We start from the raw sequence: 22,455 nt of genomic DNA, 5'->3' as shown, positions 1-22,455 counted from the left end.
TGGAAGAACCCTAAGTGAGAAAAGACCCCACTTTTTTCTCACAGTTGCAATGTATCTACAAATCCCAAGTGGGTATGTTAAAATGGATATCCTGAGCCCTGACCTCTGGAGATTCTGAGGATGGTTTGAGCATCACCCCAATGTGATTGTGGTAGGTTCTTGGGTAACAGTTTGAGAAAAAACTGTACTTGTCCATTTCCGTCACTTTATTAAGAGGAAGCCGAGGCCCAGGGAGGTTAAGGAGAAGCTATAAGCCTCATTTTAGAAAAATGTAAACTCAGACTCAGAGGGTACAAGTCAGAAAAAAGGCTGGGATTGGAACCCAGATCTGAGTCCTACTGGGACATCGCCTAGTGGGTGGAAGAAGGAAGAAGTGGAGAGTGGAGGGGAGGTGGTCTGTGACCTGTTATTTATCAGTGTATTCCCAGTCTGGGGAGCGCACATTTCTGTGGGACATAGCCCTCCATCCCAGACCTACAGATGTTGGCCCTGCATCCCCTTACCAGGTCTCTGTGGATAACACATGCCTCCTCCAGGTACGCCATGCCCTCGCACACGTCCAGGCACATGCCCAGCAGGGTTTCTGCGGCAAAGAGACCCCGCTGGCTGCGCAGGTAATCTGACAGGCAGCCATGCTCCATGAACTCAAACACCAGGCAGATGGGGGCCTGCTCTAGGCACACCCCATACAGCTGGACCAGTTTGGGGTGAGAGAGTTTCCTGAAGGAAAAAGGTCAGGGGTGAGATGGTCTAAACTCAGTCTCCCCAAAATGCATTCCCTCCCCCAAACAAAAACAACCTGAGGGATGGTGAAGAGTCAGATGGCATGGGTGACGGTGAATGGAGGCCAGTGTGCCTGGGGGACGAGACTGGTAAGTGGGGGGAAGGGCAAGACCATGACGGGCCTTCTAGGCCACGGTGAGGATTTTGATTTTATTTTCCATGCCACTGGAAACCATTGGGAGATTTGAGCCGCAAGGTGGCATGACATGGCATCAAATATCCTCCCCAAGACATCTTTGCATACGCTCGTTTTGGCCACTCACATCATGACTTCAGCCTCCTCTATGAAGTCCTCTTCAGACATAGCCCCCTCTTGAATGGTTTTGATGGCCACCTTGTCCTTGTTGAGCCAGTAGCCAAGATGCACCAACCCAAACTGCCCACTGCCAATCTCCTGCACAAAAGTGAGCTCGGAGGGATGGATCACCCATTTCCCTGGAAAAGAGAGAGAGGTTTTTCCAGGAATGGCAAGCAGTAGATATGAGGTATAGGGCTACAAAGAGACTATCTGTAGCCCTACGTAGCATGTTACCTTATTGTTAATATCACCCAAAGATGGCAAATAGTGTAAGCTTTACACATAGAACTATCATAGATAGGTAAAATTATTATCTTTGTCGCCCAAATCATAACGTAGGATATGCACTTAAAACCATGAAAAATGTCTGTGGGGGGAGATTACATGAAAGGAGGAAGGAAAGTGACATTAATCAAGGTATCAAAGAGAATAAATGAAAGAGTTCTTATAATATCTCAACTATTTTCTATACCTGATTAAAAATGTTTATTGCCATTTTTCACATAGAGCGATTTCATTTGAGCTGATCATTCATTCATTCATTCATTCACTTATTCATTCATTCATTTATCCACCAAGTGCATCCACAGCACTCTGTTCTGCCATAGCAGGGGTTGGGAATAAGCATCCCAAGGGGTCTCATACAGAGGTACCACTTAGCACAATCTGGCACATGGTAGGCTCTCAAAAAATGTTCGGTAAATGAATAAAAGGAATCCAATTCTCAATTTTTACATTGACAAAATGAGTGGGTTCATAAAATAATCTCTGAGATTCCATCCAACATGGATACATTAAGAATCTACAGTTATTAGAATTACCGTATTTTCATAACAAGGCTACAGAGACATTACCCTTTCCTGGCACTTGGCCTAATACTATAAACAGCTCAATTTCTACCTCTTTGAGGCAGATTCAACAGAAAATAGTGCTGAGTTCCCGCTGTGTACCAGATATGGTGGTAGTTAGTGATGGAGAGCCCATCGCAGTGTTTCTCAAAGTCTGAATCTCTAATCACCTGTGTCAAAATCAACTAGAGCATTTGTTTAAAATGCAGACTTAAGGATTTCATGATCAGGGATTGTGTTTTGATAAGTGTTAGGTACTGTCCAGGAGCCAACATTCTTTTTTTTTTTTTTTTTTTTTTTTGAGATTTACTTATTTATTTTTAGAAGGGAAAGGGGTAAGGGAGAAACTTAGGCAGACTCTGCGCTGAGCACAGAGCCTGATGTGGGGTTTGATCTCACGATCCTGAAATCACAACCTGAAACAAAACCAAGAGTCGGACGCTTAACTGAGGGCACCACCTAGGTGCCCCTAGGAGCCAACATTATTATTATTTTTTTAAGATTTTATTTATTTATTTGACAGACAGAGAGCACAAGTAAGCAGAGAGGCAGGCAGAGAGGGAGGGGGAAGCAGGCTCCCCGCTGAGCAGAGAGCCCGATGTGGGGCTCAATCCCAGGATGCTGGGATCATGTCCTGAGCCGAAGGCAGAGGCTTTAACCCACTGGTCCACCCAGGCGCCCCAGGAGCCAGCATTACTAATAAGCATCCCAGATGACTTAGATGTACACTGGAGTCTGAGAACCACCCATCTAGGAGACCCAAAATGAAAATTACTCGAGCCTTCTCCTCGACCACAACAGTTAAGACCAGAGGATGCAAACTTAAATGCCTTTAGGCGCCAAGTAGATAATAAAAAAAATGGGAGAAGCAGTTCCAAAGGATAAGAGGGAATAAGAAGGCTTATGGCACTGGAGATGCAAGCTTTGCCTAAAGGCATTGGAAAAAAAATTAACACCATGTTATGCAGACAAACACTTCTGAACGCTTCTAACTTTCAGCCCTTGCAATGGACCATGCCGAGCAAACTAGATGATACAGAAGTTCTAGAAGATGGGTGATGGTAATAACGGTCCTAAAGCATCGTTATCTAATATTTTTTCCTAATAGCATTTAGTAGATAGAGTGCTCTGTACGAAGTAGGTGCTCAGTAAACACTTCATTGATGAACTCTTCAGTAAGAACCAATGGACATTGATTTGACCTCGGTAAGTGTGCTCATATAGACATCTCTCTTACACACTTTATAAATATTCCTTTGTGCAGACCATCTCCGGATATACAGTGTACCTGTTGTAATGGTTATTTTAAGTCTGGGGAAGAATTATGTATGTGGAAAGTCCATTCAGAATTTGATCTTTAGGGATGTGAGTTAGTGCAAATACTTAACATCACGGAATGCATGGCTCACCGTATCTAAGTCCTGCTGTGACCGGTGCTTTCTGTCTCCAGGAACAAACTGGGTACCGGAGTCTGGTGACCAGACCTGGGTTGAGTAAAATGTGAAGGGCAGTAGTAGTTAGAGCTTGGCTGTAGCAACTGTTCAAGTTAAATCACCAGCAAAAATATAATCTAATGCAAAAGCTATTTTTATTCTGGAAAACAAATCCCAAAGCCTAGTCACTGACACTACATCCTGTCCGACAAGAGGGATAAATACAGCTGGGCAGGTGGCAAAATCCCATGAGTCTAACAACAGAATTTGATAATGGAAAATACATAGTATGATCAAATATTTGGCATCCTTTTTTATTTGGAGATTTGGTTTTTATTTATGGTCAGCTTGTCTGAGATGAAGAAACCTGGTGGGGTGTTTGTCATTTTTTTCCTCCAAGTTTCCCTACGAGGGATCCCCCCAGCCTCATCCTTTAGCACTCACCTCCTCCATTATGCTGGTGATAATTGATGAGGAGAGGGATGGAGTCAAACACATACTTCTCAGCCACATAGTAACGCTTGGGGTTGTCATTTGTTTCTTTGATGTGATAGTGCTTTATACAGGGGTTGTTCTCACTGAAACAGAAGAAACATAAATGCAGTGGTTATTAATAAGCAATATTTAGGCACAAACATGTCTACCAGTATCACACCCCTATTAAATTTATTTTTTACCCTCTCAGAAGGATGGCAGGTGTATTTTAACTTGTGTGTTCGTTTTGACAGGGTGGCCCTGGGTGCTGGGGTAAGAAGGACTCGGAGGCTGCATCTAGTCCCAATTAGAGTCAGTGCCATGATGGGCTGGTGATGCTTCCTCTATAGCCATGAAGTGGGGAACGTTCTCGTGTGCGCTACATGCTTGCCTCCTCTGCTGTGTGGAGCAGACGAGAAGGGAACATTCTGGACCCTTAGCACTTATGTGACTTTACAGAGCAAAGAGTTAACTGAACAGCTCTGAATGCTCTGTTTAGAAAGGCCTGCTTGCAAGGTTGCCCCGTGGCTGGCACCTGAGAACTGGGATTTAGGAAGGGCTCTTACCACTGTCTAACTGATAAGGATGGCTGTTCCTAAATTGCTGTGGTTTATGTTCCATGCCTGCTTTGCTTCTGGGATAATGGAATTTTGCTATGTGCTAGGCAGAAGGTGCCTAGGTGACCAGTCCCCATTGAAAACCTTGAGCTCTGAGTCTCTCATGAACTTCCCTGGTAGACCCCATTTTACCCTTGTCAAAGCTTGTTGCAGGAGGCATAAAGCATGTCCTGTGTGACTCCGCAGGGAGAGGACTCTTGGAAGCTCATGTTTGCCTCCTTCTGGATTTTGCCCCATGTGTCTTCTCCCTTTGCTGCTTTTGTTTTGTCTTCTTCTGCTATAATAAATCTTAGCCTTGAGTATGACTGACTATATACTGAGTCCCATGAGTCTTTGCAGTGGATCACTGAACCTGGACATGGTCTTGGACACCCTCAGCATAGACTTTCTTTCTCATTCCTTCTCCATCCTATCTCATGGAGCTGCAGGTCACTGTCCCCATTGTCCACAGCCATGGCAGAGGCACAGCCCCTCTGTGACGTGCATTGTCTGCTTTTCCATCCCTGGGCAGCAACCTTCTTTTCCACCGGGCCCTGCTCTTGCTCCAAGTTTCTTGCTTATGCCCTCCTTCTCCAAGAAGGGATGCCTTATTTTTTCTCTTTTCCCTTAATTCTTACTGGACCTTACGCATTGACAAACTTCTTTTTTCTTACTTATTTTTTAATTAGAAGAGAATTTGAGACCTGGAGAGGCTCTTGGACATTTGTTTTACCAAGCAGGAAACTGAGGTACAGAGAGGGGAGACAAGTAGGGTCTTGAGTCAGCCGGCTGGAGCATGACGCTGGCCTGGCCACGTGAGTTGCCATCTGCTCTTTGAGCCTTGTTCTTTCCTATTATGGAAGGATCATAGTAATGCCTGCCTTCGGAACTTGTTAGGATCAGAAACAATAACATTCTGGCACATGGTAAGGACTCAGTAAATGGTAGGGAGCTTTATTAGCCACGCCAGAACTAATACCCGATCTTCTCACTTCTGTCTGAAAGTATCTTCTCTGTTAGCTGTGGGTTATATTATAAACTCATCATCTGCAGCTCAAATACTTTATTTCTTTAGAGCTCTGCACTCAGGAGTGCTAACTGAGAAGAGAACCTGGGGTCTGGACCCAGTTCTGTTACTTTCTAGCGAAACGACTTCAGCTCTGTCCTTCGCCTCCCTGACCTCGGCTTTCTCAGAGGGATCAGGGAAAGCACACCATTTCTAGTGAGCTGACTTGGCACCATACCTTACAATGGCTTTGGTGAAAACAGACACGGTGTATGTTCCCGGGGTCCTGGAATCTCGTACCATGAAGGCTCCTTCTTTGCCCTAGAATGGTTAGAAAATACAGAGGGTTAGTGATCCCAGGAAACCAGCCGCATGCTTCCAGCTCCACTGGCTTGTCTGTGAAAGGACAAAAGACAATATGTCAGCTTCACACAGAGCACACTTTCAGCAATACTGGCTACCATTTCATTTGTTCATTGAACAGGTATTTCCTGAGGGTCCTATCGTGGATCAGAGACTTCTAGTGATGACGTAAGCAGGGAATGAAGACAGATAAATGGAGCTCTGTTCTTTTGGGACTCCCCACATACCAGGCTTGTACAGATGTTACCCACCCCTCACTACAACATGCAATCTAGATTTTATATCCTCAGTTTACTGATGAGGACACTGAGTGCCACAGGGCTGAGGTGGCTTTCTCATAGTCCATAGCTAGCAGTTGGCAGACCTGGGCTTCGAACCTTGAATGTGGCCAGTGAGCAAAGCTCATGTTCCTTACACGGTTCCATAATACCGCCCCTCAACACATGTTAGAAGCCACTTCTCCATTTCTCTCCAAGGGCACAAAGCTTTCTGATCTTGAAGCTTCATCAGTTCCTTAATGGGAAAGTATGTATTAGCTCCTTTCTCGAGTGCTGATTTTGCTGTGGCACCGTGAAGTTCCTCGTCTAATGAGGGAAGCAGAGAGAAGGGAAGGCTCCAAGAATATACTCTTCACCCCCGCCACCCCCAACAGTTTTGCCAGTGCTGATGGAAAAAGTACAAGCAAATGCATATGCCAATGTGTTCATTCCTGGTGGGAACTTTAAATCTGAACTCTGTCTGGAGTACTTCATGTCTAATGCTCTGTTCCTATCCAACTGTAAATCTGTGCTGGTAATTTTTGCAAAAACTGTTATTATGATCTACTCAGCTTCAACATGGTGAGGGCCTCAGGTGAAGGCCAGCGAAATACATGAGGCTCATGTGTGTGCCACACATACTGGTAGCACACAGAGCAAAGCACATGCAATTTAGAACAATGTGAGTTGTTTCCCCAAGCTCCAAAGTGGATTGTCTACACACAATAAAAGCAAGATACACAGATGGCCATGCTAATTGTTTGACTCCTAGAATCCCAGCATTTTAAGATGTCTAACAACATCCCTGGCCTCTAGCAACTGGATGTCAGACCCTGCCAAGTGTTCCTTGGGGGACAAAATCATCCCAGTTGAGGACTATGGCTCTGGCTTAATTCTCTATACCCCTGTGTCCCACACTTTGTTGATTATCACTGTCATCTGAAGAAACTGAGACATAGAACAAGACAAACACCAAAACAACAACAGACAGTGAACCATGTTTCACCCCTTACCTACACACTTAGAATCTCTAGGACTGGCACCCTGGTTCCTGAACTTTCTAGAAGCTCAACATGTGATTCTTATAGACATCCAGCTTTGGTTGCCATTGACTCAACTGGACATGTAGCTCTTACTTATAATAGACCCGACGAGTAGTCTCTCACTCTCAAAATAGCATTAAAAGTTAGAAAGCTCATCCAGAAATATAACCTGCTACCTCTAACTTGGCCCTAAACCTACAGGGGTGTGTGTGTTGGGAGCAGGGGAGTTGGTGGGGGAGGGGGCTGGAGACAACTGGCCCTTATATCATTGTGCATTCTTGTCAAACCTATAATTTACCACATAAATGTGAAACTCCCAAAACTCTTCTTATCTCTTCTGGGATTTCAAGAATCTATTTTGAAAATCAGAGGGGGGATGGAAGGTGGGGGAATTGGATGAAGGGGGCCAAAAGGTATAAACCTCCAGTTATAAGGTAAATAAGACCTGGAAAGCAAGGTCCAGACTGATGACAATAGCTAACAGTATTGTACTTTCTATTTGAAAGTTGCTAGGAGAACAGATCTTAAACATTCTCATCACAGGAGAAAACAATCTGTAACTATGTGTAGTCATGGATATTAATGAAACTTATTATATTAATCATTTTGCTATATATAGATATCAAATTATTACATTGTACACCTTAAACTCATTACACACATATGTATATATATACTGATAAATATACATATATCTATATATTTATATACATATATACAGATAAATATACATATATGTATATATACATATGCATGTATGTATATATGTATATACATAAGTATATATACACATATATGTGTATATATATACATATAAAGATGTGGATGTGTATATATACATATATGTATATATACATATGTATAAATATACATATATGTATATATGTATAAATATATAATACATATTTATCAGTCATATCTCTATTAAAACTGTGGGAGAAAAAAGAAATTTGAAGCTGAGACCTGAATCTTCAGGTCCTTCTTGCTTAGCTGTGGTCTCCCTATCCTAAGGTTGTAAATTTGGGTTCCTCTGGCTGCTGCCTGAAAACAGGGCAAGAATTGAGGAAAATGCAGAAAGCTACTGGATTTCTTTTTTCTAAGACATCCTAAAACAGTCCTAATATTCTTTGTTCACATAGAATTTATTTTAATCATTTTTATTTCATGATTTCTTTTTTAAATCTAAGAAAATCCATTATAATCTTCCTGGAGGAATATAAGATCTTGAGCCTGTAGTTAGCATCCTACATTACCCACAATGTGTTCTGTGCAGAATCTTGGACATGGTGAGAGCAGATGAGTGCTAAACAGATTCTTATTTTCCGTTTCTCAGATATAAATGTAAACCATTTATCCAGTGAAATTTTAAAGACCCTTTTAACATTTGCTTACAAATCCTCCTTTAAAAACTTGATTTTTCAGGTACCTGGGTGGCTCAGTTGGTTGAGCGACTGCCTTCGGCTCAGGTCAGGATCCCGGACTTCCAGGATCGAGTCCCACATCAGGATCCCAGCTCCTTGGGGAGTCTGCTTCTCCCTCTGACCTTCTCCTCTCTCATGTCTCTCTCACTCATTCTCTCTCAAGTAAATAAATAAAATCTTTAAAAAAGTTTTTTTTTTCTAAAACAAAAAAAAACCAAAACTTGATTTTCCAAGCATTTGAATTTTTTCCCCTTTAGGGTTGGTAGCTTATTTGATTTCTAAAATAAAGGCGATCTATATGACATCAAAAATCCCAGATTAGCTCATTTGATTTTAAAATAGCTTTTGAGGGGCCCCTGGATGGCTCAGTATGTTAAGCCCTTGCCTTCGGCTGTGGTCACAGTCCCAGGGTCCTGGCATCGAGCCCCACATCGGGCTCTCTGCTCAGCAGGGAGCCTGCCTCCCCTCTCTCTCTCTGCCTGCCTCATTGCCTACTTGTGATCTCTTCTCTCTCTCTATGTCAGATAAATAAATAAAATCCTTAAAAAAATAAAATAGCTTTTGAAGCATAATTTACATACTATGAAATGCTCCCAGTTCAAACATACAATCCAATAATTTTTAGTAAACTGATAGAGTTGTGCCATTTAATCTAATTTTAGAACATTTCCATTACTCCCCAAATATACCTCTGTTTTTTGGCACCCCTGCCACACTAATATGCTTTCTATCTATCTCTATAGATTTGCCTATTCTAGACATTTCATGTAAATGAAATAATATAATAGGTGGTCTTTTGCACTGGGCTCCTTTCACATGTTGTTTACAAGATTTATCCAAGTTGTAGTGTGTATCAGTACTTTGTTCCTTTTTATGGCTGAATAACCTTCCATCATATGACCATACCACATTTTGTTTATCCGTTCATCAAGGGACAGACATTGGGCTGTTCCCACCTTGCGGCTACTGTGAAAAGTGAATCCACATCTGGCTTCTTTTGCTTGATATCACGTTTGTGATAGTCATCCCTGCGCTACATGTAGCAGAGTTTGTCTTCAGAGATTTCCCCCTTTGCCGAATACTGCAGCTTTTTCTCTTGCCTAAGTGGAATGTGATGGGTTCATCTTAAGGCAGGAAGAAACCAAACTTTAGCAGAGGAAGATTCTGTCTACAAATCTAAGTTATTCTAAAATGGGAAGAAATAAACAAACCAACAAAAAAACAAGCCTCACAACAACAATAAAACAAATGCAGATGTTTATCAAGTGTCTATAAAGAGGGGAGTGCAAACATCTATTTAATTAGGAATGTTTTATTGTTGTTCTAATTCCTCCAAAGAAGCCATTATTACTATTTTATAAAACTGTGATCAGAGTGGGGTCCAACTGTTAACAAGAGTAATCCACAGATGTGAGAAAAAGGGGAGGTGAGGTTTGCAGTCAGCTCAGCTGAGCATGGGAGGCTCAGAGCCCTTCCCCCGTCGTCGCTGCTCTAAGTAACATTCAGTGAGGTGACAGGAAACTCTGGTCTGTGGCTGAGGCAGTCTAGAGTTCTGAGGAAAGCGAGGCATCTAGAATGTGCTTTACCACCTACTTCCTGTAAGGGGCTCGCTCAGAGGAAGTCACAACCACCAAGAACACTGGAGCTTAAAGGGTATTTGCTCACATCGCCGCCATGCAAAGGGGCACTGACTTGTACAATACAGCCGAAGGGGGGCCCTCATTCCCTTGGGACACTTTCAAGTTCTCAGTTTACCTTATACTAATTTACCTAGAAAAATAAAGAGGCAACAATAGGGAAAAATGTCATGGAGGTGGTGAAATATATTTGATGGGAATTATGGGGATGGGAGAATACAAGTAACTCATATATTTCCTTACTACTGCGTGTGTGTGTGTGTGTGCGTGCGTGCGTGCGCGCATGCGTGCACGCCCACCTGTGGGTTTGTGTGTGCACGTACCCGCCCTCTAGTCCAGAACCATGCCACCGACTCACACTCCGAACTTGGCCTCAGTTCACTCTTCGGTAACACAAATGTTCTTTAAATGGAATTCTTACTTTACCAGCCTGTAATTCTGTGAATTCCAGGTATTTCCTGATTAAATATATGAGCTTTGGTTTCCTCATCTATAAAATGTACAGTTGTTGGGAGAATTAAAGCACATAGAAGATTTCCTGGAATCTGCCAGAATAAGGACTGTTAGGGCTATTGTTATTATTGTCACATGCTATGTTACACCATCTGTTGGAAGTATTAATTCTACTGTTTGCCTTTATCTGAGATATGTTGACTTATTAGGAGTCTGTTGCCTTCGTTCTGCCCATATGATTTAGAGGTGAGTTTACAGAAGGTAATCTCAACACACAGGGTAGGTTACTGCACAAGCCAGACTGATAATTCATAGCCTGTCGTGTGGCATGACACTTAGGAGAATGTCACTGACACATTCCGGAGCTGGTTGTTTTCTTCTCCTGAAATAAATCCATTATTAAATCAATATCGCATCTTTAATGACATCTTTGAAATAAGATAAACCAATGCCTTGGAATTAGGCTACTGCCTGTAATTCAGGTCACCCATTGTGTGTGAGGCTGTAAGGTATGGAATACCTGCTCCCAAGGAATTTACCCTCTACCTAAATGGGTTAAGACAGAAGAGAAATTCCTGAGACCCAAGGCAGAGTGAGAACAGTACCACTGGAGAAATAATGACATTGCACCATAAGGGTTCCAAGGCCAGGCCACCACATTCCATGGCCAGGGAGAGGGAAAGCATGAGAGGCTTCTTAGAGGTGGTATTATCTGAGAAGTTGATTGGATGGTATAAGAGATGCCTTTCTGCGGTTCCCAACTGGGGTAAGTCCCAGGAGAACTGCCTGGGGGCCACGTCCAGAGCTTCTTCCTGGTGAGGGCTGGAGTTTGGAATTTGTATTTTTAAAAAGATCCCCCAGTGATGCTCCCAATCAGCCAGATTCTCTTTAAGCATGGTTGTTTTTGTTTTGTTTTGTTCTGTTTAATGATTTTATTTATTTGACAGACAGAGATCACAAGTAGAGATAGAGGCAGGTAGAGAGAGAGGAGGAAGCAGGCTCCCTGCTGAGCAGAGAGCCTGATGTGGGGCTTGATCCCAGGACCCTGAGATCATGACCTGAGCTGAAGACAGAGGCTTAACCCAGCTACCCAGGCACCCCTAAGTATGTTGTTAATGGAAAAACCCTTGTGAAGCATTTGATGTATTCTTTCATTCAATAACTATTTATTGAGCAACTGCTTTGTCATAAATCCAGTTTGGTTTTCCAGGTGCAGCAGGAAGATAAAGCCTTTACATCCTAGTGGAGCACTATGGATGGGGCCGTATGTCAGGAGGTCTAGTTAATAAAAATATATGAGTCCACCTCTTCAGGGTCCTATGCTTGTCATACAGATACTAAGCACACTCAGGAAACAATTCTGCTTTTGTTTCAAGCAGTAGACAATACAGGGACTCACTGAAGTTTGCCCTTATATTACCCAAGGAGGTGAAGTATTCGGAATAGGAGCAGGGAGGAATGTTTCAAGTGCTCCAGCAAGCAAAATGTGTTTAAGTGTCTCCAAAGTACTGCTATAAAACAGAAAACCTCTTCCACTTGTCATTCATGTGGGTTGTTTCAAGTGCTTCAGGGGTAACACTTCATGAACCAACGTGTGATTGAAAATAACACAACTGCACTTGCTCAAACATTATAATTCAAGGTTTTAATTAATTCTGCAATCCTCTCAGTTAGTTCTCATTGGTCAGGCTTTACTGTGTTATCCGATAACACAGGCTGGGGAGCTCAGAGCTGAGCCGGCTGCCCAGGCATCACAAGTTTGACTTGGAAAAAAATACAGATGCCCAGGGACTAACTCTGGAGATTCTGATTCTAGCTCTGGGGCAGGGCCCACTCGGATTCTGGATTTTAAAGAGTTTCCGGGTGATTCTAATGCATGACCTCCTGGGGATCACAGGATGTGATCTTAAGTGCTGAGCTGATGTGGAACCAAGGAGAAACCAGAATCCATCCATGACTCAGCTCAATTATTCTCCCCTCCCATGAGATGTGACTCCTTGGAATCTCGTCTGAGCTCCAAGGTCACTGAAAGCCTGCCTCACACTCATAGTTTACCTTGGATTGTCCTCTAACTCTCTAGTTTGTCTTGTTTCCCAGCAGAGTTTAAAGCTTACTGAGACCCAAAGATCCTGTCTCAAGTACCCGTAAGGGCTTCATCTTGCGCTCAGCAAAATGGTAAAGTATTCGAGTTTATAGCCAGCGATCGTAATGAAGGAAATGGTGTGCACACAGCGTAGGTGAGGTGGCCGCTAACAGAGACACAGACAGCGGCGGCCAGAACACGGGCGGCCTCTTGTGCCTCACTCCCTGGTAAGCACAGAGTCCTTTGGGAAGTCCATAAACAACTGAGCTTCCTGTCTTTATGAGAACAAGTTGCCGAAGGGCAGAACATCTCACCTTGTCCTCTAGGCTCGCTGCTTGCTAATCGACAACTTAATCAAAGAAGATGGGGTTCATTGCTACCGGTATGACTGTGGGTTTTCCTTCTCCTCACCACCTTTCCTCTTTTAGAAATTCTATTTTTGCCTTTGATAGGATGAATCAATCTGTTACCAGTTTCCCTTTCTACAAAAGTACATAGCATGATAATAATTAACTGTGTGCCTTTAAATTATTCTTTGATAACATTCATCACCCCTCCACCTTCCCATCACAGCCTTTCATTCCCTCCCTGGCATGGTCCTGGGTCCCCTTCTTTGTGGCTCATCCTTAACCACTGTGCAAATAGTGGCTATTGGGTTGGGTGACCAGCTGTCCTAGTTTGCACAGGACTGAGCAGGGTAAGGGATTCCTGGACACAGGACTCTCAGCTGGGACCCAGGCTGACCAAGATGAGTTGGTCACCCAACCTGTATTCTGTGCAGGAAAGATCAGCAATTTAATTTAAAATTCTTTAAGATAGGGTGGGCGCCTGGGTGGCTCAGTGGTTAAAAGCCTCTGTCTTCAGCTCAGGTCATGATCCCAGCGTCCTCTTCTCTCTCTGCCTGCCTCTCTGCCTACTTGTGATCTCTGTCTGTCAAATAAATAAATAAAATGTTTAAAAAAAAAAAAAAAGATAGGGTGTCTGGGTGGCTCAGTCCGTTAAGCGTCTTTCTTCAGCTCAGGTCATGGTTCCAGGGTTCTGGGATGGAGCCCTGTATTGGTCCCCTTGCTCAGTGAGGAGCTTGCTTCTCTCTCTCCCTCTGCCTGCTGCTCCCCCTGCTCGTTCTCTCTCTCTCTCTCCTGCTCACTCTCCCTCTTTAGAGATTTTATTTATTTATTTAAGTAAGTAACTAAATAAATTTATTTAAATAAATAAATAAAAGCTCTAATAAAAATAAAAATAAAATATAATCCCTAAAGATAGGAAAACCTTAAGATCCAAACTGGAAAATGTTATATGGTGAAATGGCAGGAATAGGGTTGACATTTTGGCACAGAGAGACTAATGCTTTCATTAACTCGTACATACTGTACTGGTGTCACCAGTGAGGCTAGTGGTGGGCACAAGTCATTAGCATCGTCTGAATATCAGACTCACCTGGAGAGATTTTTCTCTGAATTGCTAATGCCTAGATCCTACCAACTAGATATTCTGATTTAATTAATCTGGGGGTGGGGCTTGGGCATTGGTATTTTAAAAACATGTTTCCCAGGGGATTCTAATGTGCAAACAATCCTGAGAACAACTGCTCTAGTCACATATGCTGGTAAATTCATTGACTGCTCTGTGGAAGACCTTTTCTCAATAACTCCATGCATTTGGTTTCTCTGAAAGAGCCATAAATATGCAATTTTCAGTGCTGCTCAAAGTGCGGTCTGCGGATGGGGATGGGTGCCAGTTGGCACACTGTTGCTGGTCTGCCACCACACAAAAAGAGAAATTGAGAGTAGGCATTTAGAAATTTTTTTCATAGTAATCAGAGTAATTTTATGTCTAATGAATCTAAGACTAATCTAAAACTGAACTTGCATTTTTTGTGTCTTTGCTTCTTTATTTTTTCTAGTAGTTCATTTTCATTTCTTTTATAAAATATAAGTGCGTGACAAATTAGAAATTGAAAACCGACCACAAAAAAGCGAGCCATCAACACAGATATTGGAGAGGCGCTGTCCTGGAATAACAAATGGCCTTCTGGTCCAGGCAGAGAAGGCTTGCCTTGGGTGCCGGTCACATGATGGCAGCTGCCTGGAACCCCATGTTGTGAAGGATTCCAAAGCCATACACCATGAGCAATGGTGTCATATAAGATCAGGAGCAAAGGGTAACAGCATGAGTACTGGGTAACTGTCATCACTGACTTAATCCAACACTTGTCCTGTACTCATTGAGAAACTAAGGTCCAGGAAGAAGAAACATCCCCCAGATCACCCACTGTGTTGGTGAGAGAGCAGGAACTGGGACCTGTACTTTCCCCACCGCATCCTGCTTTCTCTTTTCTCGTCCCTCTCTCCTTTTATTCTGACATCGCTGGGCAAGACCAGTCCTACTACTTATACTGCATGGTTCTTAAGAACCGGTGCATTAAAAAAAAGTTGAAACAAGGGATGTATTTCTTCTGGACACACAATCCAACCAAGTAGTATCTAAGTCACACTCACCCCTGACCTCACCAGGGAAGCAGGCAAGGCAAGCTAGCCCCAGGACTCCCTGGGGTCAGGCATCGTGGCTGGAAAGGCCACCCTACCTGTTGTCACAGTTGCATGTCAATGCCAAGACCTTGGACGCTCCCCAAGTTTCTTATCCTATTATATGCTAGTTTCTAAAAATCCCCAGAATATTTCCTCTGGACACGAAAACCACTGTAACCCAGTATGTCAGCTTACCGCACTGGCATAAACGACAGCGTGGCTGCAAAAAAGAGCACAGTTCATTTTATCTTAAGTCAAAAGATAGGTTAAGGAGACTTACTGTGTCCAAAAGAAGTTTTTCAGCTTTGTCTCGGCTGATACTCTTATTGTACCACCTAAAAGCAGGAAAAAGTCATATGTCAATGACAGTTGAATTTTTTTTATTATTTACTTGTAAAAGATAATGCTAGAAAATGATATGGTTCTTTTCTCTCTGTGCCAGTGCTTTCCAACTCAAAAACAAAGGCACAGACCATTTCCAGGTAATAAAATGTCTAATTGGAAGGGAACAAATGAATCAGAATTGGTAAAGTATCAATAATTTTTGAATTCGGGTTTTGGGTATATGGAGGTTCATTATGTATTCTCCTTACTTTTGTGCATTTGGAAATTTTCCGTAATAAAATTTTAGAAAACCTTCACCTTTTCCATTTTGTAAGTCAGTGGGTGGTTATAAGTAGGATGATGCTAGGACAGCTATAAAAACTGAGCACAAATTTGAAAGTTTAGTCTTGTAAGGCAATTGTGGGATTTTCCTCTTTTAGACTGGTTTTCAAGATCTTCTGCAAAGTAATTATATTATTTTTACAATTTTGAGGTCTGATTTAAAAAAAAAAAACCCTACAAAATGGTAAGAAGACTATGAGGGATTTTTAGAGGTGAAGTTTTTGAATGTTGCTGATAATGCTTGAGCCATCACCTGGCTTCCTTAGCTACTGATTAGATAAGAGGGGATAGAAAGATCATCAGTTAACAATCAGTTTCAGGAAAGTATAAACCCCAGAGGAGAGAAGTTTTGGGTGGGGAAGGAACATTACTTATCAAACTTGTGTGGCTACTAGAAAGCAGCTACAAATTAGGGAATTAGTGGATGTGCCTGAGCTTTAGAACATCACGCAACTGAATGGTACTTTATACCTCGGTGGGCTCTTGTAACTTATCCAGCTGAGGGATGGCAAATACGCTTCATCTCATGTGCATGCTCTGAACAATTAGTCATAGCTGTCTAAAGCTGCACACCTGAGCTCAGTGGGTACGTGTGTCACTAAGAGTGATGTCTACCCTGAGCTCAGGAGGGGGAGGGAATGCCAGTTAGGTGCCTCCTTCATCTTGTCTGACCCTTCATTTTAAAGGAAAGAGATCTAAGATCCAGCCTCGTGAGGAAACTTGCCCGAGGTTATGCCCCCAAATCAGGGCAGGAGACCTGAAGCCAATCAATGGATATACCAAAGCATGATTATGCTCCCAGATGGTACCTTTTTGAGTTCTTATGCAGATGTCACTTGAAACTAGACAATATTAAGTTCACGGATTAAAAAAAAATCATCATATTGGGTATCATACACACACACACACACACACACACACACACAGTTCTAAATGTCTGGATGTTTGCTTGTGAGTCATATTATTCTCTAGTGGTGATCCCATAATCTGAAAAATGCAAACCAACAGTGTATAGAATAAATAGGGCTCACAGACAGTTTTGCTTCTATGGTCCAGTGTTTTTTTTTCTTTTGTTTATGACCTAAAATACCTTTGGGAGAAGGAATATCTTTTTTTATTTGCCCCAGGCTCCACCACTCTCTAGTAATTTATACTCTGCTAGAATTATGAGTTTGCCCCCACCATTATAAATGACGAGAGTCTGATTAAAAGCAAAAGCAAACAAAACTTCCCAACTTAGTGATCATTTGAAATAAATGCCTATTTTTTTTCTAAATGCATTGACTATAAAAAAAAAAAAGGAAAGAATTTTATTCTATTTCCTACACGTTTCATTGGTGCTCAAGTATTCTTGGAACCAATGACTCTGCCGTTAGCAGAGGGAGGGGCTACTCACACATACTTGATCAAAGCTACTCTCTGATTGAGAGACTCTCCAGAAAATGATGGCTCTTCATTACAGAGTCTGTTAGAATTTCAGCAAAGAATAACTTGACCACCTTTGAACTAATAAGAGCTCAAATAAGTTAATGGAAGTCTTCATCAGGTAATATTCTTCAACCCTGGCATCTTACATTTGGTGAGGACTTGAACATTTTTCATCTTAAAAATTTTCAAATGTATAGAAATGTTATAAAATACTATAAAAGAACACCTATATACACTTGACCCAGATGAACTAATTTCTGACATTTTACGTGTTTGCTTTACCATTCCCTCTGAATAGACAAATGCATATATATGTTTTCCAAACCATTTGAGAATAGACTTTTACTCCTAAGTACTTCAGAATGTATTTCTAAGAAATATAATATATACTTATATAAATACAGTATCATTACCAAAATCAGGAAATTTAACATTGGTGCAATACTGTAATCTGATTTCAGACTTTATTCAAATATATCCATTATCCCAATAATGTGTTTTGACAATTTTTGGGGGGTGGGGGGAAGGGAGGAAGAGAGAGAGCAAGGTGGGGGGAAGGGGCAGAAGGAGAGGGGGAGAGAGAGAATTTTAAGCAGGCTCTATGCCTAGCATGGAGCCCAACATGTGGCTTGATCTCACAACTCTGAGATCATGACCTGAGCTGAAATCAAGAGCTGGGCACTTAACCGACTGAGCCACCCAGGTGCCCCTACTTTGTTTTTTTTTTTTTAATGGCTTAAGATCCAATTCAGGATTACAAGTCTCTTTAATCAACATTCATATCCTTAGGCTCCTTCAATGTAGACCAATTTTTCAGCCTTTTGAGTCTTTTATGATATTAACATTTTTGAAGAGCACAGACCAGTTATTTTGTAGAATATGGATTTCCCTATTATTTCCTCACAATGAAGCTCAGATTATGTGTGTTTGGGCAGGAATAGCACAGAAATAATGTTGTGTCCTTCTCAGTGTGTCATATCTGGAGGCCTGGATGGTCTTGTCCTGTTATTGTTGTGAGCTTGGATAACTTGGTTAAAATGGAGGTCTACCAGATATTTCCACTCTATTACTAGTAAGTGATTTCTGAGAAGATACTTTGAAACTAGGTAAATATCAAACTTTCACCTCCCTTGTTGTGAAATTTTCATTGAAGTGTCTTGCCTGAGTTAGTTGATGCTTTGAGTTACAAATGATGATTTTTATTTATTTATTTATTTATTTATTTATTTTTAAATAAATTTTATCTATTTATTTATTTGACAGAGACAGTGAGAGAGAGAGAGACACCACACACAAGCAGGGGGAGCAGCAGAGGGAGAAGGAGAAGCAGGCTCTCCACTGAGCAGAGACCCTGATGCAGGGCTTGATCCCAGGACCCTAGGATGATGATCTGAGCCCAAGGCGGATGCTTAACCGACTGAGCCACCCAGGTGTCCCCAAATGGTGACTTTTTAAAGAAACTTTTTAAAAAGATTTTATTTATTTGACGGAGAGAGCGGAATCACAAGTAGGCAGAGAGGCAGGCAGAGAGAGAGAGGGGAGGAAGCAGGCTTCCTGCGGAGGAGGGAGCCTGACGCGGAGCTCAGGATTCTGGAATCATGACCTGAGCCAAAGGCAGAGGCTTTAACCCACTGAGCCACCCAGGCGCCCCTCCAAATGGTGACTTTTAACCATGATCATTCCTTCTACATTCATTAGCTGGCAGTCTATGGTAAGAAAGAACTTTCTTGTTTATTCTTGTATTGGCTTACTTACCTGTCAAATTATGTTTGTTATCGATTCTTATTTTATTGTATGGATTGTAGTCCATTACCCTTGTTACTTATTTTAACACTCAAACTGTTGTATATTTGGCCAGAAGGAACAATTTTAAGCCTAATTCGTTGCCCATTCCACAAGTCCACATCATTAAAATATTTTGGGAGATGGGCAGTAGTTCTTTACTTTCTGGTGCAAGGTGTTCCAAGTTCATTCTGTACTTTCCCTGCCTTGACTCTGAATCCCCAAGCCATTTCTTCAAGAACTCTATTTCAGTGGGAAGTGCTATTTAGAAAGGAAGATCTGTGAACACAGAGGCTTCTCTGTGTTCTCTTGATGCTATTGCATCAAGACCTCCAGCCGCGGAGCTAGGGAGCATATATACATGGTGAGTACATTGTCCATTACAATTGGATTTTATTAAATACTAAGTAGTTCCATTAAAATTATATCCATGTGAACTCTTCTATACATGACAACTTGAAATAGACCATACAAGCTAAGCAGATATTTAATTCCTATTTGTCTGCTATTTTGGTATTAGAAGTATTGCCTTAAAGCATGTTTTAAGTGAGTTTGCATTTGATCCAGTGTTCCAACTGCTTTTTTCCTTCTCAAGTGAGACAAGATTCCCAGAAGAAACTTTTTCCTTTTACCCAATCTACGTGGGTATCTTAGAGTCATCTCTTTGATAAAAGGCGAGGTGGGTACATACATCGGCCCCCTTCTCCTATTTAAAGTGTTCCTCTACTCTTCACTTAGGGATCAATGTACAAGAAGAAAAAAGATGCCCAACCAATAATTTATTCCTAATCTAAGGAGGACCTTAATGCCATATTTTTAGAAAACAAGGAAAATTTCTTACTCATAGGTTTCCAGGCTGTTTGGAGATTTTTCCACCAAATAACTGCTTGGTACATATCCTTCGTGCCTGTTAAAAGGGAAATTCATGTTTAGACTATTACAGGATAAATTTTCACATCTCCGTTTTAGAAGTGGTTCAATCCGCTAAAAAGTCATTTGAAAATGGGGGAGTCTCACATTATTTGGCATTCATGATAAGACATTTTAAAGTTTCAGAATAAAAGTTAAAATAGGATAAAAGCTAAAAAGAATGAAAATCTGCCATCTGTTAAAAGAGGTAGATTTCACCACTAAAATATGAACCATAATGAATAAGAAGCGGCTACTTCACTTAAAAAGCTTTGTTTGTTGCTCTCCTCATCGTGAAATTTCCTCTCGTGGAAAAAAGATTAATGTTCGGTCTCTATTTTATATAAGGAAACATTTTCTTTGGGGTGTGAAAATCAATATTTTTTCCACTTCATGCTACCATTTCATAGCCAGGAAACCAAAATAATATAAAAAATCACTTTCCACCCACAGGTTCCAAAAGATACTGCCAGTCAGCATTATAAACTTTTAATGCAGGGCCTCCCTAATATTTTGTTGTTGTTGTTAATTGAACTCCTTCAGATGTAAATGGTAAAACAGGAGAAAAAGAATAGAGTCACTCGGGATTTGGAGATGGGAGTTTCTTCTGAGCAGGAATACATAACTGGGCATAAACAAAGACATATGGAAGAGACTAATCGACGCATCAAAATACTTTACATTTATGTATGGTCTTGTATTTTTCAAAGCAAGTTCACATTCATTACTGCAATTAATATTACAAGGTGAAAACAATGTCCCTTCTACTCTCTGGGCCTCTGGCTCCTTCTCTGTAAAATCTACACGAGATTCCGCATAGAATTCCTCCCAGCTCTGCCAGTCTATAAAAAGATGCCAGAGAGTTTCTTGCTCTTTACTTTATAAAACATATTTCAATTTTTATATAATAAAGCCATTTTTTAAATCTGGTGACGATGTTTAGGGAGGAATGCATAATCTGTCTCAGAATTTTTTTTTAAGTTTTTTTTTAATTAATTAATTTATTTTCAGCATAACAGTATTCATTATTTTTGTACCACACCCAGTGCTCCATGCAATCCGTGTCCTCTATAATACCCACCAACTGGTACCCCAACCTCCCACCCCCACCCCTTCAAAACCCTCAGATTGTTTTTCAGAGTCCATAGTCTCTCATGATTCACCTCCCCTTCCAATTTACCCCAACTCCCTTCTCCTCTCTAACAACCCTTGTCCTTCATGTTATTTGTTATGCTCCACAAATAAGTGAAACCATATGATAATTGACTCTCTCTGCTTGACTTATTTCACTCAGGATAATCTCTTCTAGTCCCATCCATGTTGCTACAAAAATTGGGTATTCGTCCTTTCTGATGGAGGCATAATACTCCATAGTGTATATGGACCACATCTTCCTTATCCATTCGTCATTGTTTTGAGGAGTAGGGATATCAGGAATGGGGATGCCAAATATGGGACGACTGTCTCATATCCTGGGCCCGTGGCTGAGTCGATAGTGACATGCTTCCCTTGGAGAACTGAACACCCGGCTTCAGAATCATCCCTATTATGGTGTTCAAGGCAGTCTGCTCCAAATGATAGAAGTCAAGTTGTTCTAAAATTTGCTATTTCTTTTATATCTGTCTTTTGGAATCCACTTGATTATGTCTGGTTTTGCCACACCATATGTTACAATTCTAATAATAGATCAAATACTATTTTTACTTTCAAATAGATAACTGTGTTCTAATATGCCAACCACATAACATTATGTGATAATATGATTATCACAAATTGTGATTCTCTTTATTTGTATGTGGAGTAGAATTTACAAAGCTCGTTTCACTTTTAGCATTTCATTAATTTCCTCAACCTTGTGACATAGACAGAGCTGATATTATCATCTGCATTTCATAGATAAGGAAAATGGATGCCCAAAGTTTAAGTGACTTTTCCAAAGACCTACAGCAAGAGCAGTGGATATTAAAATGAAAGTCTTCTATCTCCTCATCTTCTGTATTTTCCACTATATTGCATTATTACAAAGCACACTGGGGAAATTCCCAAAACACCAATTAGATTCTCGGGTGTCCTCTTTGATGGCCTTTGAAGTGCAGAGCTGATCATTTCCACAGGCCACTGAACAAACGGTGAACTGTCATTTGGGGAAGTGAAACCTAGGAGAAGACATTTCCTGGCACATTAGGTATGCTAAATAAATGTCAGTTGAGGGGCACCTGGGTGGCTCAGTGGGTTAAGCCTCTGACTTCGGCTCAGGTCATGATCTCAGGGTCCTGGGATGGAGCCCCGCATCAGGCTCTCTGCTCAGCAGGGAGTCTGCTTTCCCCTCTCTCTCTGCCTGCCTCTCTGCCTACTTGTGATCTCTCTCTCTGTGTCAAATTAAAAAAATAAAAGATAAATGTCAGTTGACTGGAGGTGTGACTTTCTGAGTAAGTTCTGGTGTTTGT

The 22,455-nt window shown here is 41.5% G+C and overlaps 1 protein-coding gene across 1 annotated transcript in view; it reads right to left on the bottom strand.

The window, feature by feature from the left end:
* The window catches only part of ITK (IL2 inducible T cell kinase), a 68,861-nt gene that overhangs the window by 12,168 nt on the left and 34,238 nt on the right, over positions 1 to 22,455 (bottom strand). Inside the window, exons 7-13 of the mRNA XM_004737728.3 lie at positions 19,941 to 20,006; positions 15,504 to 15,558; positions 5,677 to 5,759; positions 3,807 to 3,940; positions 3,339 to 3,413; positions 1,047 to 1,218; positions 504 to 720 (exon numbers count right to left, since the gene is read on the bottom strand). Of these exons, the coding sequence (XP_004737785.1) occupies positions 504 to 720; positions 1,047 to 1,218; positions 3,339 to 3,413; positions 3,807 to 3,940; positions 5,677 to 5,759; positions 15,504 to 15,558; positions 19,941 to 20,006 (802 nt within the window). The remainder of the gene's footprint in view (positions 1 to 503; positions 721 to 1,046; positions 1,219 to 3,338; positions 3,414 to 3,806; positions 3,941 to 5,676; positions 5,760 to 15,503; positions 15,559 to 19,940; positions 20,007 to 22,455) is intronic.

Source organism: Mustela putorius, unplaced genomic scaffold (assembly GCF_011764305.1).
Source record: "Mustela putorius furo isolate JIRA1106 unplaced genomic scaffold, ASM1176430v1.1 tig00000407_pilon_pilon_pilon, whole genome shotgun sequence".
NCBI classification, from domain to species: domain Eukaryota; kingdom Metazoa; phylum Chordata; class Mammalia; order Carnivora; family Mustelidae; genus Mustela; species Mustela putorius.
The sequence above is the reverse complement of the archived record's forward strand: the minus strand, read 5'-3'. Positions and strand labels throughout refer to the sequence as shown.